Here is a 20,899-nt window from a genome sequence, read left to right on the forward strand (position 1 = left end):
ATGAGGTAGGCCTGGGGCCGAGACCTGGTCGGGCCTACCCGTCTGGTGATGAGACGCGGAGCGGCGATGGCCCCGCAACCCGCGGGCCTCGTGGACAGTGCCTGGCAGGGGGTGGGAACGGGGCCCCCTTGGTCGCACTATCTCAGCGCGGGGGGAAACAGGAGGGGGTTGCTGATGCTCGGGGTATTGAGGATCTTTACTATCCCTGGTGTGCGTCTCCACCTCGGCCAGGTCGCGCTGCCGGCCTCCCAGGGGCGCGCAGCTCCTTGCACGACGCGAGCACCCCCTCGTCCGCCCTCGCCGCCTCTCCACAGCTCGTCCCCTCCGTTCCGACTTCAACGCACACGACGAGCAGCTCCACCGCCCGCGAAGTCTTGACTCTCTGTTCCGACTCCTTCGCCTCGTTCCGACCTTTACTACTCCTTTGACTGACGAACACCGTCCTTTTATCCCCCCCGTAACTTCGCCTTTGACCCCCTCCCTTTGACCTTTCACCTCGCTCCCCATTGGCCCGAGAAAAAGTGGGCGTGAAGGCTTTTTGATCCACAAATTTGCATATATCGATCGCCCTGGGGCGGGGCCAGTCGCCCCTCGCTCACCGATTGGACGGCAAAAAGTGGGCGTGTGTCGTTTTCGATCCGTTTTTGAAGCAGAAAATCCGTGGTTTTGTACACGCTGTTCGACGCGCGTCCTGCATGAGTCCAACACCGGCACCCACAGCGGGGCAAGAACGGCGGCGATGCTACGGTTGTGAGGTGTGCGTGAAGGTCGTGGCGGTTGTGGTGAAGCGGTGGTTGTGGTGAAGCGGTGGTTGTGGTCGGTGGTTGATGTTGTGGTTGTGATCATGGCGGTTGGTCCAAAATAAAGATAGTAAAAGAAAAACGGCTATCCTGAAGAGTCGCAGCACGTATAAATGACATGTATTCCCACTAGACAACGGGTTTGGGCCTAACTACACATGCACTTACCGAGATACCTCACCTAAGGGACCTGAATGGTGGTTTGCGAATCTGGTAACCACAACACTACCCCCTTCCCTTTTTACAGACTCGTCCCGAGTCGTCAAATTTTCGTGTGCCATCATGTGTAGTTTTCCCCTAGTACATTTTACCTACGGATCCCTGAGTGCGACATTCATGGTATTCGTGTCCCCAAAATAAATAACCTGAGGGCTGCGTAACTACCTAAACAAACTCACTCACACGGACGACTTAAATAAAATTGCCGGCGCTAAGACATACATGCCGGGGGCGCACTCATATGTACAGTACATCTTAACCTTAACTTACAAATTTTACACTAAACCATGGCCCAGGATCATTGAACTCTGCAAAAGAAAGCAGTTAGCAGGGAGCCAGGCTGCCCACATGCAGTCTCTGACTCAAACAATGCAGGTGACAGGGAACGTGGCTGGCTGCTCACACGCAGTCCAAGGCCTTCCCTTTTGAACTGAACGCAGTGAACCACAACGGTGCATGGGCTGCACAAACGCAGTCTCCGTGCCAGCTCAAGTGGCACACGCAATGAGCACAACGAATGGATGGATGAACACAAACACGGTGCACGGGCCGCCACTGCAGGCCCGTGTTGTAGCTGCCAACAGGGCAGTTCTTGCAGCTTGCAAACTGTTGCCTTGCGGATCCTGGCGCACATGGCAATGAACAGGGGGGGGGGGGCAAAGCAAAAATTGAACGGGGCTGGTGAACATGGGCAGTGGGCATGGCATGGCAAAGGTGATCAGGCAAACACAGTTCGCAGAAGAAGGAGGCCGCTGCAGGCAAACACAGCCGGCAGACGAACTGGCCGGAACAGGCCTTGAAGCACCACAGCTGCAGATGATCTGGCCGGCACAGGCCTTGCAGCAAAACAACAGCTGCCGATGAAGTTGGCCGGCCTCCGCCTTGAAGAAAAACACGGCCAGCCGATGGAGTTGGCTAGCCTTTGCCGTTCAGTGGAGGTTGGTGGAGGGAGTGCGGTGGTGCTGGCCACTTGGAAGGCGGGCTCGGACCTACCTACCTGTCTCCCTCCCAACCTATCGCCTTTGCCTGTCACTGTACATACCCACTCCCTTAATTTGTCAAACTCCAATTTAGCCCCAACTTATTTTTTTGTTGTTTTTATTTTTACTTCCCCACTATAAATCGTCCCCTAACCCCCTTTATCGTCCTTGTTCGGCTAACCTATCCTGTCACCTAGCCTACTCCCAACCCCTACGTTCCCTTCCCGGAGGGGAGTAAGGGAGAGCTAACGTCCTGTGTCGAGGCCCAACGAAGCCTCAGAATGGCCTCCCCAGAGTTCGGCGATCTAACCCAAAGTGGGTCCAGCGGCCCACAACGACAGCGAGGGGATGGATGGTGCGGAGGGGTACATCTCCTAATCTACCCTAACCATTTAACTGCTAAACTACCCCGGGGCTTTCAACAAGCGCCTCTCGCTTAAACTATTGGTTCTAACAACCCAGATTCCCGTCGCCTGTGTTGGTGTCCTTACAATTTCGGGCCTCGCCCCCCAATTTTCTCTCCGTGCCCTCACACGGTCTCCTGGCTGGGACACGTGGCTCACTTTGGCAGGCACGACCCTCTGCCGATTCTCCCGCTATGGCACCCCCGGGCACTACACTGCCTCCGAGCCTACCAGCTCCCTAACACCGGGGAGTGCCCCCCATGGCACCTCCCCTGAAACGCACACGTGGCAGGCTGGCTTCCCAGGCCCCTTTCCGAGGGTCACCCGTGCCCACTGCACTGCCCACGCGGCTAATGGCGCCCCGGGCCCCCGCACCAAACCAAGCAGGCGCACCCGTGCCCACTACTCTATCCCGGCCCCCCATGGGCCCTTGGCCTACCGCGGCCGACTAGCCTGGTGCCCGGGGTACCCACTCAGCGATACTCACCTTTCGCAGCCACGCTCCCAAGCCCGTCAACAGGGCTCCTGCACCCCTCCAAATGGGTCTCGAGCCTACTTTCCCACCAACAACAAAACGACCTCCATTTTTCAATTTGACTAACCCAGCTAACTCAATCTACACTGACCCCGGGGTCCCTTGGGCGGGAGTCACTCCTCCCCCCAATCACTCATCGCACCATGCATTCCCCATTCACTCCACTCACACAGACCCGCTGGCCTCACTCACTCAACAAGTACTCACCTCACAACTCACCAACTCTTCAACACACACACCACTGAACTCTGCCATCCTTCTAACTACATCCCCTAACTAACTCGTGCTCCCACGTCGTCCCTTACACTATAGCACGTTCCTTTTAACCTACGTAGCTAAGCTACGTCCCCACTACACATCCACAAGTCTGTCACTGTCTCCAAATCAATCATTTTATTTCCCAACCTAAATCTGGCTACAATCCCTCTAACTAATCCATTCCACGGACTCCATGAGGACTTACCCCTGCCCCATGAAGTCGGTCTAACTAAGCTAACCCTTCCCCCTAACTAGTTTCCATCCTGTGCCCAGGTAAGGGGGTCTTTCACCCCTTGCCCAGGAATCCTGTACACCCGAAAGTGAGGCTTGCCTTTCCTTTTTTTTTTTTTTTCCATGCGCAGCACCTGCGCGGCAACTCAGAGCTCGCGCACTTTGCACCTGTCCGTGACGTCATGCAGCTGCACGTGTTCCTCGTCCCTCCTTGGACGGTGCCATCCGGCAGAGATACCCCTCCTGCCGGATTCCAACCACACGTGCAGCCATGACGTCACCGTGCGCAAAAAAAAAAAACACAAGCCCCACGTCTCGAGGGGTTTCCCACGCGAACACATGTGCTTTGCCCGTTGGAGCTGAACACACACGATCGCGTGGAGAACCCGTCCGGTCCAAATCCATTTACCTGCCTAAACTTTGTCCGTCCGCGGGATCGGCAAATCCACCGCGTGCGTTTCCGGACCGGGACTTCTCTCGCAAGCGAGCACGTGGCGGTCTCGTGCGTTGCACAGCACGAACCGCGTGCTCACTGCTGGGTGAACCCGGCACGGTCCTCGAAACAACTACAGCCGCTACTCGGCTTTCTCTCCTCTGTCGCCGTCGTCGTCTCCATTCCACCCACGCACACCTGCGTGTTACGACGCACACAGTCCACACCATCACATTCACACCGGGAGACGCGGCTGCGTGCTCCCGCATGCCAACCGACATCTCCCTCTCATACCGCTCTCTCACACACACGGTCTCCCTGGCACACAGCGACCTTGCACACGGCCGTTCACTCACGCGTGCGGGGGCACTCACCCGCGGTGCCTCACTCGCACTCCGTGCCTCATCCACACACGGTGTGCTGGGAAGCACGTACTCCGGCAACATCGCCACCACACCACTCACACGTGGTGCCTCATTCATACTGGCCGTTTCATCCACACACACGGCCTCTCTCACACACGGTGCCTCATCCACACACGGCGTGCTGGGAAGCACGCACTCCGGCACCATCGCCACCACACCACTCACACACGGGGTCGCTTCCACACACGGGGACGCACTCACACCTTGCACCACACACACAGGGACAACCACACTGGGGATTCGTGTCCCCACAAGGGTCTCCGGGGCCTCTATACCCCCCAAGCTCTCAGTGCACCTGTCCACAGCACTCGTCCCCTCAACCTCGCAAAGCACGACCGAACTCACCTGGTCGTGACTCACCTCAAGGGGGCATTCTCCCTCCCCTCGTTCCTGGAGGAGGCCATCCAGGTGCTCGCACTGGGTCTCTACCCAGTCCGCCAGCTCACCCCCATTGTCCTCCACTACCTCCGTGTGTGTGTGTGCGTCACTTACCCCGTCTTCATCGTGTAGTCTTCGCTCTATCGTTCCCATCTCCCGTGTCTCTGCCAACTCTTCACCCTTTACCTCCCTTGTCTCAACTATTATTTCTGTTGTCGTCACCTCGTGTCTCGTCTCACACGTTTTGGTCTCCCCATTTAATTTTTCCCTTTCGGTCATCGTCACGACCCTCGCCCAACACGTTCCACGAATTATTTTTTCACCCGCCTCCACCGCGGGCCTGTCAGCCGTTGCACCCCCACCCAGCTCGTTTGCTCCCACACGTGGAGTCGCCATTTTTATCTCCCTGGTCACGGCCTTCATGCCCGCCTGCAGGCATCGGCCCATGTTCTGCGTCTCACCCCGTAGCTCTTTCATTTCTTTTTTCATTTGCTTGCCCATTCCGTTTATTTGCTGTGTATTCGCATCCATCGTCGTTTTCACTTCATTTGTATTTGTATCCATCTTTTCATCCATTTTTTGTGTATTCGCATCCATCTTTTCGTTCATGCCTTTCATTTCGTTTTTTATTTCATTTGTATTTGTATCCATCGTCGTTTTCACTTCATTCATTTGTTTGTTCATTGCCGCCAGCATGGCGCATAGCTGGGCCATGTTGGATGCACTCAGCTGAGCCGTTTCGGCAAGGGTTGGGGAAGGGTCTTGGTGGAGAGGGGGGGGGAGGTGTCATACACCGCGGCCGCTGCCGCACCCACCTCGGGCCTTGGGTTCAGTTGGGCGAGTCCGTGTTCCTGCACAATCAACATTTCCTGCTCGGGGATTCCATCCTGGACCATGGACTCTACATTATTACACATATACATTTCTAATACCCCCGGCTCCCGCTCGCCTTGAGACGCCATCTTGCTTCTCGTGAAGGGTTAATTTGAATCGCTCGTAATTTGGAGGGAATCGGGGGTCGCTTCTCTCACCCCTGGACCGATTCCCGTAAATTTAGCCGGAGACAGGAGAGCCCGTTTTCCTGTTCTCCGATACCAGTGCCGCGAGGAGGGCGATGAATTTGTATCGCACGACCTGACACCAGTGTTGCGGTCTTCGCGCCCGCCGGCGTGCGAACGGCCACGTAACTCGAATCGCGGCACGTCGCCCACCGGACGGACAATCCAGTCGTGACCCTCTCGGACTAACGCCGGGAACCAGTCACGGGTGGACCTTTCGGTCTCACCGCGATCGAGCCAATCAGCCCCCGCGTGGGATAGGGTTGCTCGCCAAATTCGAACTACCTAAGTACCCACGCGGAGGGTAGACCGGGCGATCGCACCTCGCCGCAGGTCGACTTCGGACACGGGCCACTTAAGCGACCCGTTCCGTACTATCAGAATAACCGAGCGGTGTTATCGTCGACCTCGACGGTTCGATTAATTATCGGGCGTATTCAGCCCACTACTAACCCTTTACGTGAAGCAAGATGGGGATTCAATGGAGGAAAAAGACGAAGCGAAGCGGGAAACAGTTCAACAATAAAGCACATTTATTCGCGACGAACGGAAAGCACACAAATACAATTCCACCAAATGCACACAAAAAAGAAAACACAATTCCATTTACACAAAAAGCAAACATAAAAGTGAAAACACAGTGCAGAGCTAATTCCGACTACCGAGCACACGGCAACACTTATACAATTCTACTTCACAGACGGCGCCGACAACACATACCCAAAACCAAGGAAAAGAAATACCCTCAAGAATGAGGTAGGCCTGGGGCCGAGACCTGGTCGGGCCTACCCGTCTGGTGATGAGACGCGGAGCGGCGATGGCCCCGCAACCCGCGGGCCTCGTGGACAGTGCCTGGCAGGGGGTGGGAACGGGGCCCCCTTGGTCGCACTATCTCAGCGCAGGGGGAAACAGGAGGGGGTTGCTGATGCTCGGGGTATTGAGGATCTTTACTATCCCTGGTGTGCGTCTCCACCTCGGCCAGGTCGCGCTGCCGGCCTCCCAGGGGCGCGCAGCTCCTTGCACGACGCGAGCACCCCCTCGTCCGCCCTCGCCGCCTCTCCACAGCTCGTCCCCTCCGTTCCGACTTCAACGCACACGACGAGCAGCTCCACCGCCCGCGAAGTCTTGACTCTCTGTTCCGACTCCTTCGCCTCGTTCCGACCTTTACTACTCCTTTGACTGACGAACACCGTCCTTTTATCCCCCCCGTAACTTCGCCTTTGACCCCCTCCCTTTGACCTTTCACCTCGCTCCCCATTGGCCCGAGAAAAAGTGGGCGTGAAGGCTTTTTGATCCACAAATTTGCATATATCGATCGCCCTGGGGGCGGGGCCAATTCGCCCCTCGCTCACCGATTGGACGGCAAAAAGTGGGCGTGTGTCGTTTTCGATCCGTTTTTGAAGCAGAAAATCCGTGGTTTTGTACACGCTGTTCGACGCGCGTCCTGCATGAGTCCAACACCGGCACCCACAGCGGGGCAAGAACGGCGGCGATGCTACGGTTGTGAGGTGTGCGTGAAGGTCGTGGCGGTTGTGGTGAAGCGGTGGTTGTGGTGAAGCGGTGGTTGTGGTCGGTGGTTGATGTTGTGGTTGTGATCATGGCGGTTGGTCCAAAATAAAGATAGTAAAAGAAAAACGGCTATCCTGAAGAGTCGCAGCACGTATAAATGACATGTATTCCCACTAGACAACGGGTTTGGGCCTAACTACACATGCACTTACCGAGATACCTCACCTAAGGGACCTGAATGGTGGTTTGCGAATCTGGTAACCACAACAATATATATATATATATATATATATATATATATTGTTACGTTTGAGGGGGGGGGGGTATGCATTCAAAGGGTAATTAGGATGTTTAATTAGGTATGCCATGCTGTTCGAGTTTACCAGGATCTCGATGTAATAAGTAGCAATTCAGTGGTGATAAGTTGCCTAGTAAATGTTCATTTCTTCAAGGGGGGGAATGATAATTGTCACGTAATTAGATAGGGACACGGGATAGGGTAAGTGTGTCTGCGTAAACCCCTTTTGGTATTCTCTGGAGGCTGGCCGTGACGTCACAGGACAGTGCAGCGGATGGCTCCGCCCCGTGATCACGATTGGCAGAAGGCGACGGCAGTGGGCCAATAAACGGCTCGATTGGAAGTGACGAGGACAGGAGGATAAAAAGGTTCTGTTCGGGGTCAAAAAAGAAGAGGAAGAAGATTACAACCAAAAGATCGTGTTTTTTTTGGTGGGGAAGCTGTTGCGCGGGGAGCATCCTTGTTGTTGTGCTGATTCGATCGTGTTCTTGATCGTGTCTTGGAGCCTTGCTGAGCCTCGTGCCTCACCTTGGTTGGCTCTGGGGTTCTGCTGACTCGGAGTACGGGGTCGAACGGCGGGTGGACCTGCCTCCCTCTCCTGCTCGCAACTTGGCGCCAGAACTGGTTCCCTGGCGGCTGTGAGCGGACTTGGGCCAAGACCAGGAGGTCGACAGCACCACGGTTTCTCCTGCCCCCCTGACGAGAGCAAGGCCAGCTCGTCCGACGCCGATCCAGGGACAGTTGCGTCCACACCACGGTCCAGCCTGACCACCAGAAATAGCTACGTTTTGTGTGTGTGTGTGTGCTTGGCGCCTTAGAGGGATTGAGATCTGTATATTCATTGGAATTGTCTGTGTTTTTCCCCACGCCCGATCCCACACCATCCCGTCGAATCGCCCCGGATCCCTTTTCTTGCCGAGTCTTGTTATTTCTGGTAATAATAAAAACGAATAAACATCATCAACTCAGCGAAAAGTGACTCGTGCCACCTTCCTCGTCCCGTTTGCGGTAGAGCGATTAGAACCGCCATCTTTGGGTTATAAATAAATAAACCGCCTCCATCATTTCGGCTCATTCTACGTTGGCGGGACTGTTCAAGTCCCGTGGACGTCACAATATATACGACTAGACGACCTGTGTGTGACCCCATTGGGTTCCCGTTGTGACAGTGGTTGATAAAAAAATCATTTCAAAATATAAAAAATAAAAAGAAGTAGATAGCTCCAGCGAACGATACCGCTGAGGTTGTTTGCATTGATCAAATACTTCCGAAGAGTACTTGACTGAATTGCGAATTGATTTTTTAATAATTTTTTTTGTTGCTCGATTTGAACGAATCTTAATACTGCACACCGCAGGAGAATGCTGAGTAAGGTGGCAATAAATGTTTGCGCTACCGTGTACTGTTTTGGCTGTATTTCGGGAACATACATACATACATCCAAGATACGAGTTTTAGTGATATATATATATATATATATATATATATATATATATATATATATATATATATATATATATATATATATATATATATAATTTTTTCCCAACACAGGAATTAATTGTTGAAAAAAAATTAATAGGGTTAGCGTGAATAATTCCTTACTCAACCCAGGAATTCCAAGTGGGTCTTTGGGATAACCCGAGTGTTTCTCAAACGAACACTGCAAGGTTCTAATGACCGACATCTTACGTGCCTTCTGAAATATGCAATCTATCATGTGTACATTTATGTATACATATATATATATATATATATATATATATATATATATATATATGTATATGCTCTGTCTATGTTTTGTTGTACATCCTTGTAAGATGCTATGAGTTATAGAGCTAACGGACCGACAACGAGGAATGGTCAATGGGTTCCAGAGGTTTGTGCCATTCCATTAGAATGGACCTTCCCAAGGCTGTTGTGGATAATATCCTTATAAAATGGAAGGCAACAGATTATGCAAATTTTTGAAATAGAAAAGGCAAGCCAACTTTATCAATATCTTTATCAACTTTGGACATCAAATAAAGCTTTATAAAACATCTATTTGCATATTTTTTTTGTGTCCCAATTATTTTGGTAATATAGTGCTCACAAAATATTTTTTCTTACTCAATCAATGTTGTTCACTATCAGGTGATGTCCAAGGCCAATGGCAGGCCAGTGAAGGGTTGGCTGCAGCCAAATTCAAGCTTGGAGAGATGGAGGCTGCTGTGCAGAACTACAAGCAGACGCTAGCTCTACTTGCTCGCTGCCAGGTACCCGTACAAGTAGATATAAGTTCTTACGCACCTTTTATTTTTGTATTCAATATCGAGGCTCATATAAGAGCTAACACACAGAACATATAACGAAGAAAGCAGGAGACATGAGAGGTTGGAGAGGGAAGCACAAAACAGTGGGGAACAGTGACATCAGGAGATCTGAGGAAGGGAGATGGATGGGGCAGGGTACACGAGGTAAACAAGATGGATACTATAGGGACTTTCAGGAAGGGAAGCAGGGAATTTGAAGGAAGTGGGCTGAGGGTGGATTCACAGGGATACAAAAGGTCATTGTTTTGGATGGGGGAAGATAAGAGATGGTGGTGAACAGATGTTTTGAAGACATGGAGGGAAGAGTGGGATTGAAGAGAGTATGGGAATTTGTTCCAAAGGTGGGGAAAAAAGGAATGAAAGAGTGAAGATGAGCAGTGATTCTTGATTTTGGTAGTTTCACCAGAAGGGGCTTGTTGGCAGACCTTGAACCTCCTGCGGAAATATGGGAGGGACGGATCACAGACAGAGCAAGGGGGGGCGATGCAGGGGAGGAGACAGTAAAAGACAGAAAGATCACTGACCTCCCTGCGGTGGGAGACCCAAAGACTCAGCTTCATTGTGGGAGATACCAATGATCCTAAAAGCCTTTGTTTCCACAGCGTGAAGCCGAGAAAGGTGGAAGCACCAGCCAGAGGGGAGAGCAGTACTCCATCAGGCTGTGGATGAAAGCTTTGTGTGTGGTCAGGTGGTCAGGTGTGCCAAGGAAGGACTTTGCACGATGGAGGATGCCCAGTCGGTGCCTGACTTTGGAGGCCAGCTTGGAAATGTAACTTTCCGAGGAGAGAACATGGCACATAGTGAGACACAAAAGCTTGAATGAAAGGACTTCTTCAAGAGGATTGTTGAGAAAGTAGGTGGGGGTGGGGGGTGGAGGTGGGGGGTTAAACAGTCCTTTCGAAGAGACATGGTGAGAGTGTGAGATTTGTCAGGATTGAACGACATGTTCCATGTGTTGGACCAGTTTGTGATTTTATCCAGATATGCAGAGCTTGAAGAGGCTGCTGCTTGCCGGTCTGAGGGATGACAGATGGTACAGCAGAGGATGGATTCATCAGCAAAGAGATAAATAGGATTTTCCAGAGAGTCGGAGAGATCATTGATGAAAACCAGAAAAAGAACAGGGCCCAGAACGCTGCCTTGAGGAACTCCAGCCTGGACAGGAAGAGGGGATGAAAGAACTCCATTTAGGGCCACACGTTGACTGCGACAGGAGAGGAAGCCTGCGAGCCATGAGTGGAGATGGCCTTGGATACCACAGGAAGAGAGTTTGGTGAGCAGGGCAGGGTGCCAGACCATATCGAAAGCACGTGATATGTCTCGGGATATGGCTCTCATTTCATGTCTGGCATTGAGGACCTCCATCCATTGTTGAGAAAGCATAAGCAGCATATCCAGGGGATGGTGACCTGGTCTGAATCCAAATTGATGATCGGAAAACAAATTCATCAGAGAAGAGGAAGGATTTGATGTAGGAACGTCTGATGTTTTATTACCCCACACATGTGAAGCGGGTTAAGCAATTGGTTCACTTTGTCTGTCTGTCTACAGACGTCAGTTTGTGATCGAGGAACTACTTAATTTCAATTGAATTTTATATTTTGAATTCTGTAGAGTGTGGAACATGAATAGGAACATGAATCGGAACACTAACCTGCAGTTTAGCAGATCTATAGCTCTGAAAATGGGGGAAAAAAAAATCGATGGAATCTCATCCCAATTGTGTATGCACAGAGAGAGGTGAGATTCATTTTTACTCTGCCTACCTGTCTGACAGTCAGAATTGAAAATCATTCCAAAAAGGAAACTTACTGTTTTTGGGGATGTGATAAAGGATACAAACAACAGGCACGAAGAACTAATTTCACATGTTAAATAAGATGATGGAAAAGATGGTGCATCAAAGGTGGTGAACTTCTGGAAAAAGATTGTTTTTGTTGTTTTTTTTATTTTGAAAGCCTTCCAAATCTTTATTTTATTTAAATTGAATTATACTTTTGAATACTCTAGAACACAAATCACCTTCTTGGCACTTTCAAAAACCTTCTGTTTAGCAATACTTGGGTAAAATATTCATGCCATCTCATGCCCTCAGGGAAGAGTGACTGTGACATTCACACAAATACGGTGGCACCTATCGTAGGGTTGCCATCGTGCCTGTTATTAAAATTTCAAGAACAAAACTAATATTGATCATGCTTGGAAACGCAAAGCAAAAGTTGAAAAACCATTACCATGTCCTTTTTCTCAAGACTGCGTGGGGTAAGGTGTTCTATGAACTCTCTAGTTGCAAAGGTTTCCACCGTCATGATTGACTTTCACTGCATAGAACGATTAATTATCGTTAAAAAGAGCTGAAATTAACCTGTTGTTTTGTGTTTGTTTCATATTAAAAATTCAGTGCCCTTTATGGATTGGATGAGGAACCATTTAAATAAGTTCACACTAAGTAAAGGAAGTCAGCACGGATTTACTACAGCGAGGTCTTGTTTAACAAATGTATTGGAGTTCTATGAAGCAGTTTCTGATTCGGTGGATGAGGGACGTGCATGCAGTGGATGTAGTAGATCTAGACTTTAATAAGGCATTTGATAAGGTACCACATCGGAGGTTGTTAGCCAAGAAGGTGAGGGTTTGTGGAGTGGCTGGTCAGGTAGATAATTGGATTGCAAACTGGCTTCGTGATAGTAAGCAAAGAGTGGCTGTGAGTGGGAAGATGTCTTGCTGGGAGGATGTAAGTAGTAGGGTACCTCAGGGATCAGTACCAGTACCAATACTATTCCTTATTTACAGCAACGATTTGGATCGTGGGGTGAGGAGTAGGCTTTCCAAGTTTGCAGATGACATAAAGCTTGGAGGTAAGGTAGATAGTTGAGAAAGGGTGGGGTGATCAGATCCAGGAAAGTCTGTATTCTTTAACAGATTGGGCAAAAGATTGTCAGATGCAGTTTAACATCAATGTAAGATGCTGTGAATAGGTAGGAATAATGAAAATAGAGATTACATGATGTAAGGGCAGACTTGAAGCATGTGACACAGGAGAAGGATCTTGGTGGTAATTGATTCAGAGAGTAAGCAGACAGGGTAGTGCCAGGTAGCCATAGGTAAAGATAATAGTTTTATAGGTTGTATTCATTGTGGGTTAATTATAAATCAAAAGAGGCAGTGTGAACACTCAAGTAATTTAGTGAGGCCTCATCTAGAATATTGTGTGCAGTTTTCGTCACCATATCTGAAAAAGGTCATAGTTGCCATCGAGAGGGTTCAGCATACAGAAACTATATTGATCCCAGGCCAAGCTAGACTAAGTGATGAGGAGTGCCTGAAGGAGACAGGACTTTATACATTAGAAAGGAGGCGATTACGAGGGGTTTGATTTAGATGTCTAAGATAATGAAGGGGATAGATAAAATAAGTACAAGCCGGTAGGCGACATGGGTGGTTGCAACATAATTGCATACTAGTCATACAGTTTTTGACGGATCGGGCTGAAATTTTTTGACAGAGGTTGATTATAGTGCGCATAAAAGCCTGAAGCCCATTTTTGATTTTCGAAAAAGTAAATTTTTTAGGATTTTTATAAAATTTCAAAGTCCCGTTGCTAGGCAACAGTGGTGTCCATAGCAACGGTGCTCAAAATAATACAACGAGATCCTGGTATGAACCTACCTGTCAAGTTTCATCAAAATCGGTTGACTCCTCTGGCCTCCAGAGCTGTCCATTACATACAAACAAACAAACAAACAAACAAACAAACAAAAAAATGACGGTAAATAGACACCCAATTTTTGAAGGACTACCATTTGAAAAATAAAACCTAAATAAAAAATCGGCTCGAGTAAAATTTTCTAAATATCTCGAAGTGTTTCATTCCGAAGTCTCGTTTCTCCACATTCAAAAATGTAGGACAGGTATTGAAAATACCGTTTGGGTTCTTAAAATGCGGTTTTTCGGCCACTGCCTAGCAACGGGTGGTTGCTTAGCAACAAAACTCGAATGCGCACACTCCCAGCCCATATGGCACCTGTTCGCCAAGTTTCATCGAAATCGGTTTGCTGGTTTGTGCTGTGGAGCCTCGCGTTGCAGACACACACACACACACACACACACACACACACACACACACACACACACACACACACACACACACACACACACACACACACACACACACGCGCGCACACACGCACGTACACACACACACAGACGGAAAACCCGACAATAAGGGTACTCCAGCGACCACCCATTAAACGTTTTTCAGCAGAATAGACAGTGATAGGACCAGCGGCCATATCCTGAGAGTAAAAAAATAGTAGAGTTAGGACACTAATAAGGCAGGGGTCTTTCAGTCAGAGCATAGTTAATGCAAATAAGGGTCTCCCTAGAAAGATAGTGGCAGCAGCAAGACTAGATATTTAAAATTGGAATTAGATCGGTGCCTATAAGCATTGGAGATAGAGGGGTACAAAGATATTGGTGGGACTTCTAGGTAGTTTGAGTGTGGATGGGTAATTATGTACATGTGTAGTGATTACGATGTCTGTCGGAGGGTCTCATCGAGGGTGCGTGTGTTGCCGGTTTTTGTGCATTCCTTACTTACCCAAAAGGTAACGTTACTCAGCACTCCAAGCACTGGATTTTCTACAGGCTAGAAGTTGGACAAAGGTGAAGCAAAACTCAGAAGGATCTGTGCAGATCTCACACAACAGAAGGAACTTGAGAGTTCATAGAACACCTTACCGCACGCAGTGTTTGGTTTTTGGAAGTGGTTTTTGCAAGTGGCAAGAAAGGGATTTGTGTCTCTATTGTTCAAGTCTATAATTGAATTGAAATAAAATAAAGGTTTTAAAGACTGCAGAAAAAAATACTTTTTTTTGTAAGTTTACCACCGTTGATGCACCATATTTTACACCACCTTATTTAGCACAGCACGTTACATTAGTTCTTCATGCCTGTTGTTTGTGTGCTTCATGACATCCCTGATAACAGTAAGTTTCCTGTTTGGAATGGTTTTCAATTTTGTTTGACTGCCAGACAGGCAGACAGACTAAAACAATTACCTTACTCTTCTGTGCAGATATGTGCTCGGGACGAGATTCCGTACAATTAGCCAAATTCAAAGCCAAATATTGCTCAACTGCAGGTTTGTGTTTCGACTTATGTTCCGATTCGTGTTCTACAGTGTTCAAAATGTAACATTCAATTAAAATTAAGTTGTTCCTCAGTCATAGACTGACATGTGCAAACAGACGGATAGACAGACAAAGTGAACCAATTGCTTGACCCCAGTTTTCGCTTTGCACGTGCGGGGCAACTAGTTGGAATTGTACAGAATTCCCACAATATATCATGATACAGCCTTCTGTATCACAATGTGCCACAACACAGAAAGTTTTTGACAAGCCCAACTCTATCACGTAGGCAGTAAGCCCGTTCCATAAAAAAAATCACATGATGAAACTGCCCTGATTTGGATTGTGCAGGCCTAAAGTCTACTGAAAAGACCCAAACCAGGAGCCACAATATATTAGGTATGGCAGAAGTTGTCTACCCTCTGATGTCATTTCAGGAATGAACACCATAAGATGCAGATAAATTGATGCATTAAAACTCCAGAGAAATTCGATATTACATTATAGAGATAATAATCTCAGAGTTAAAGGCCCAGTCACACCTTGACGTTTTAGCCAACGTATGCCGATTTTTGAATTTTTTTTCTAAAACGCTGGCACACGTTGAATACGTTATGGGTAAGTTTTGATAACATTGAGAGCACGCTGAAAAACACTGCCATACGTCGTTGTACGCTGGCTTTAAACGTTGTACTTTTCGGTTGTCCTCAAATTTTTGCATGCTTGAAATTTCACGACGTATGCCGGCGTATGATTCACACGTTCTGCTACGCTGGCCACAAGTTGTATGCACGGTCTGCGATCGTTGACAGACGTCAACACATGCTACTTGTAAGTTAATCATAAGTTGAGACACGCCGAGGTAATGTTTAGCGTACCCGAAACTTATTTCTAACCTACGATTAACGTGTTGTTGGCACATTACGCGATCGTTGCCACACGTCGACAGTCCTTACTTTTAAGTTACTCATAGGCTAAAAGACGTCGGTATAATGGATCGTCCTTGCGTCAGCGTCCACGGCCACGGCCAGGACACTTATTTGCAGCATTCTTCAAACTTTTCTTCGGCATGACGAGGATGTTCACACTTCGATGTCTAGCTTGGCTATGATTCCAATTGTCCATCGGCAGCGTCTATTTAAAATAGTCGAGTTTGAGCGTTTTAACACGTTCAGAAGAAACGCTTCAAATTTCCAAACCCCAGCGTCAAAAAACAAAGGCGAGTGACAGAAATTTAAATCGTTCATTGCAAACAATGAAAATAGTTGAGTATATATAAAAATGACCGTTTTTACAGCCATTTTTCCCTGCTGTGCAGGGATTTGGCTTTTTCTTGAGGCAATGTTTTATGGCCAAATGCCCTTCCTGACGCCAACCCTGGTCGCCTCTTACGACACACAGGGATATGGTACACCTATTCTAACCGGGGCATACACCGGGACCAGTACACTGGTACTCATTTCGACGACCTCAGAAGGATGACAGGCTGAGTCAACCCCCTGGTGTTAATTCAGCAGCCAACGGGGCTTGAACTCAGGACCCTGGGATCCCAAGCCACCACCCTAACCACTAAGCCAACACCAGGCTTAATGAAAATAGTTGAGTGGTACCGTTTAAAAGTCGTTGAGAGTAAAAAAATCCAATTGTTGAGCGCAAGCGTCTACTTTCAATAGTGGAGTTTGAGCGATTTAGCACGTTCAATAGAAACGATTAAAATTTCCGAGCGCCAGCGTCAAAAAACAAAGGCGAGTGACAACAATTTAAATCGTTCATTGTAAACAATGAAAATAGCTGAGTGGTACCGTTTAAAAGTCGTTGAGTGTAAAAAAAAATCCAATTGTTGAGCGCAAGCGTCTACTTTCAATAGTGGAGATGCAGCCATATAAATCGTTGAGTGGCAGCTTATGAATAGCAAACCCCACGTCACCGGCAAAGATAAACTGCCGCACGATATGGATAAGTTAGGCTATCGTTGGGCATAGTTTGTGAACGCCGGCTACACGAAAATTATTCGTTGGTATACCGTATCTATAAGTAATCGAAGCGCTCTATGCACATTATTAGTTCATTGTGCATTTGTCCAACCCGTTATGAATAGACCTAAATCGTAAAAACAAGCTATAGCTCATTGTTGAAAAAGCCCCATAAAAAATGATCCGCGAAGAACTTCGAACAATGGTGCAAAGATGTCTCCTACCCGTGGACACGCGGACGCAAGGAGGATCCATCATAACCCACACCCTCCCCCTCACACTCACCTACTACTGCCAACATGAACAAACTAATACTAATACTAATACTGATACTGATACTGATACTGTTACTGCTGACATGGACATTGACTCAAAAAGGACTCGAAAACACTGTTGGGTTCCCCTTTTATGAGCACCATTTTTATATACCAATTCCCAAAACCGCTGGGAACACGTCTTTATATGGCAGTTGTAACCTAGAAACACGTTCATTTATTTTTTTTGTCGACCGGAAGACGTCATTGGAATACGTCTACATACGTCGATGTGTGTTGGGACTACGTAAAGAATTGGTTCAAAGCACGTCAAACATAAGTTAGAAATGAGTTTCGCGTAAAAAAAGACATTACCGCGACGTGTTTCGACTTATGAGTAGCTTATAAGTAGCATTTGTGGACGTGTGTAAGCGTCCGCATATCGTGTGTACAACTTATCCCCATCGCATGCGGAACGTGTGTCATACGCCAAGTACGTCGTAAAATTTTGAACATGTTTAAAATTTCTTGACGTACTCTACTTACTACGACGTATGATAGCGTACTTTAGCGTTCTACTTACATATACCAAACTTACTCATACCGTATTTGACGTGCCCCAACGTTTTAGACACATTTTTCTCAGGTCGGCATACGCTGGCAAGATCGCCAAGGTGTGACCGCGATGTTGACACTTCCATTTCTACGGCAGTTATGATTCGAATCGTTGTGCGTCAGCCTTTTAATAGGCTACGTCACGACATCGTCGGCGATGCGTGCAACGCGCTATGCATAAGTTAGACTATCGTTGGGCATAGGTCGTGAAGGCCGACAACAGGTTCAGCATTCGTTGGTATAAGTTATCTATAACACAACGAAACGTTCTGTGTCCGTTACTAATGCGTTATACATAAGACCAAGTCGCTATGAATACGTCCGAATCATTAATAAAAACATCAAAAGTTCAACATAAGCCAGCGTTTTACATAAATTTTAATACGTTGCCATCACTGGCTAAAACGTCAAGGTGTGACTGGGCCTTAACATACACATAAATTAGATGAGTACTTGAATTGCTACAAACTGCATGCTTCCTAACACAAGCATGTCTGAAACTCTTCAAATCATGTGTATGCGCCGAATGTGGCTCATTGCAATTGGTCTCTTTGTTTTGTGATACGTTTTTGATCAGGAAGCACCTGAAGCTGCAAGGGAAAGAGTTGTTTCTAAGCTCTCTGACACCCTACAGCACAGACTCAGCTGCTTTGTGCACGCATCCCCAAAGCAAGCCAGCATGCGGCCTGCAACCTACCATCACACGTATGATTTTTCAGTCTTGGCCACATAATCATTAAATCAACACAGGCCAGTAGCCATGATAATATAATCTGCTCAAAAAAGATAAGGGGCAGTTGGACTTACCTGTATTCTAATTATGAGGGGCTTCAATTGCTCTCTGCATCTCTGATGGACTCCAGGTGTGTCTTATCATGAATTTTTTTAAAATCTTTTTGCACACTTTCCTCTTGCTAAAACACACATATGAGAATGTAATAATAACAATATTAATAATATAATAATACAAGTTCCCTTCCAAGGAACTTCAACACAGGAGGAGGTCATTAGGTCCATCAAGTCTGCGCCATATTTGCCAGTGTTTGCTGATTTTGTCCTTGCTCCGACTCTTTTAAATGCTGAGCATCAAGCAAGGAGGCAGCACTTTTTAAGTCTTTGGTATGATTCAGCCGGGGTTCGAACTGCCGACCTCACAGACTCAGAGCGCATGCTCTGACCATCAAATCAACGAGGCTGGAACAAGCATTTGTCACTTTTGCCTTTCTTGTCTTGTCAGTAATTGCTGAAATTCCCCTGCGTCCTCTCACTTGAAACATTATAATGAACATTTTTCCTTTCTTCATTAAAATAAACTTTGGAATGTTTGCTGTTTTTATGAAATTAAACTGAGATGGAAAACACAACCAGACGATGAATAAATCCGACTATTAAATATGTTTTTTAAACAGTGTCGGTTGTTTCAAAGAACAAAATTCCCATTAGCAATCTGAGTCCCATACTTCCAAAGATGTCCCAATCCCTTAGATTGGCATTCATGCCAAGGAGGAAATTCCTGCTCGATTGCTTCACTGAGTGCAGAGAGAAGCAGTCATAAATATGACGTCTCTGGCACCCAGAGTGCTCTGGGAAGTGACCTCATTTCCCCCAATCACAGCAGCTGTGTTTGTGTGAAATTCAACTCTGCTGCTTTCTCGTGTACCTGTCTGCATGTGTTTAGAGCCTATAAACAAAAATGGTCTTTTTCAACACAAATAAGGAATGTTTCGAGACCTGAACATACAGTCGTTGACTGAAGACAGGATGTTTGTGTTGACTCAACTGCAGGAATGGTGCATACCACCGAGATGAGAGGCAGCAAGGTGTTTTGTTCCGGCGAGGTCAGATGTCACAAAAACGTGAGCGTTCACTGCAAGTGCCTCGAGATCAACGCTTACAACAAGATAGGTCATCATCAACTGATGATGAAAGCTCAGACATTGCGACTCCATGCACATCTGCTTGGTCCAGGTAGGGTTATGCATTTGTATAATACGATCGTCTCAGTTTGGGTTAGGGGCCATCAGCAAGTAAATATCATTTGCGTAGGATGACAGAAAGTAGGATGGGTTTGGGAGGTGAACTGAAAGGCTCTAATTATGGCTCTTCCCTGGATTTCTTTACCTGCCAATTTATTTGGCACAGGGGTTCTTTACCTGCCACGGGGGCTTCATTGAGAAAAATAAATATGAGAAAAGGAAGAGAATTGGGGAGGATATAAGGCAGTTTAAAACATCTTTTTAAACCGTGGGCATCAACAAACCCACAAATCGGAAAATATATGACATTGGCTGGTGATGAAACATAAAAAAGGGACTGGATAAAGAAAAGTTTCACTGGCACAGGACATTTTTTTCTGGTTGGGGGGGAAAACAACCTTTTGATAACCCCCGCCTGCCATTTTTTGTCATAGCCAAGAGAAAGCAGAATAAAGGAGTTTGGAAGGAAGAATAAAAGAGACAGTAGGTTAGGAAGAATCATAAGTAAGGGTAGAGTCATAAAACAAATCTACTCTTTTGTAGATGTAAAATGCAGGTGAAAACTTGTGTGATTTTAATTGATGCCAGTATGTATCAGTGTATCAGTGTATCAGTGACGTGATGGTGTATCAGTGATTTTGGTTGATATTGTCAGATATAATTAACCCAAGTAGCTCATTATCTATGTAGCTTAACAGCCTTATTTAACTGCATGCTCAAGAGTCAAGAAGGATTTGAAGCAAAGTTTGTCTCAGTTACCATAGCATGAACTCTTATTTGCAGGTAAAGAATCTTTCTTTCACTTTTTAGGAACCGCCATGACAAATCACAGATTAACACTGATTCTGCACCCAGAAGATGCGGTGATAACCCTCAATGCCTCAACGAACATGCCTCAAGACAACAAGGTCCAGCGCCACACATTTCTTGTCTGCAACCTACTGCACAACTTTCCAGAAATTGTGAAGCACAAAGGCAAATGACAAGAAAAGATTGGCATGCCGAGGGTCAACAGGATGCAAATAGAAGGTATTTGTTTTATCCACCAAAAATTCCCCTTATATGGATTAGAATTCCAGGTTGATAATACAGTTTGTGCCTATTC

At 47.2% G+C, this 20,899-nt stretch overlaps 1 protein-coding gene across 1 annotated transcript in view; it reads left to right on the plus strand.

Annotated features, from left to right (window-relative positions):
- Positions 1 to 20,899, plus strand: part of TTC24 (tetratricopeptide repeat domain 24) — a 47,142-nt gene that overhangs the window by 15,973 nt on the left and 10,270 nt on the right. Inside the window, exons 8-11 of the mRNA XM_085872192.1 lie at positions 9,666 to 9,787; positions 18,396 to 18,523; positions 19,604 to 19,786; positions 20,605 to 20,823. Coding sequence (XP_085728318.1) covers positions 9,666 to 9,787; positions 18,396 to 18,523; positions 19,604 to 19,786; positions 20,605 to 20,823 — 652 coding nt within the window. The remainder of the gene's footprint in view (positions 1 to 9,665; positions 9,788 to 18,395; positions 18,524 to 19,603; positions 19,787 to 20,604; positions 20,824 to 20,899) is intronic.

Source organism: Eptatretus burgeri, chromosome 3 (genome assembly GCF_056783735.1).
Source record: "Eptatretus burgeri isolate ZD-2024b chromosome 3, Ebu_testis_v1, whole genome shotgun sequence".
Classification (NCBI taxonomy): Eukaryota; Metazoa; Chordata; class Myxini; order Myxiniformes; family Myxinidae; genus Eptatretus; species Eptatretus burgeri.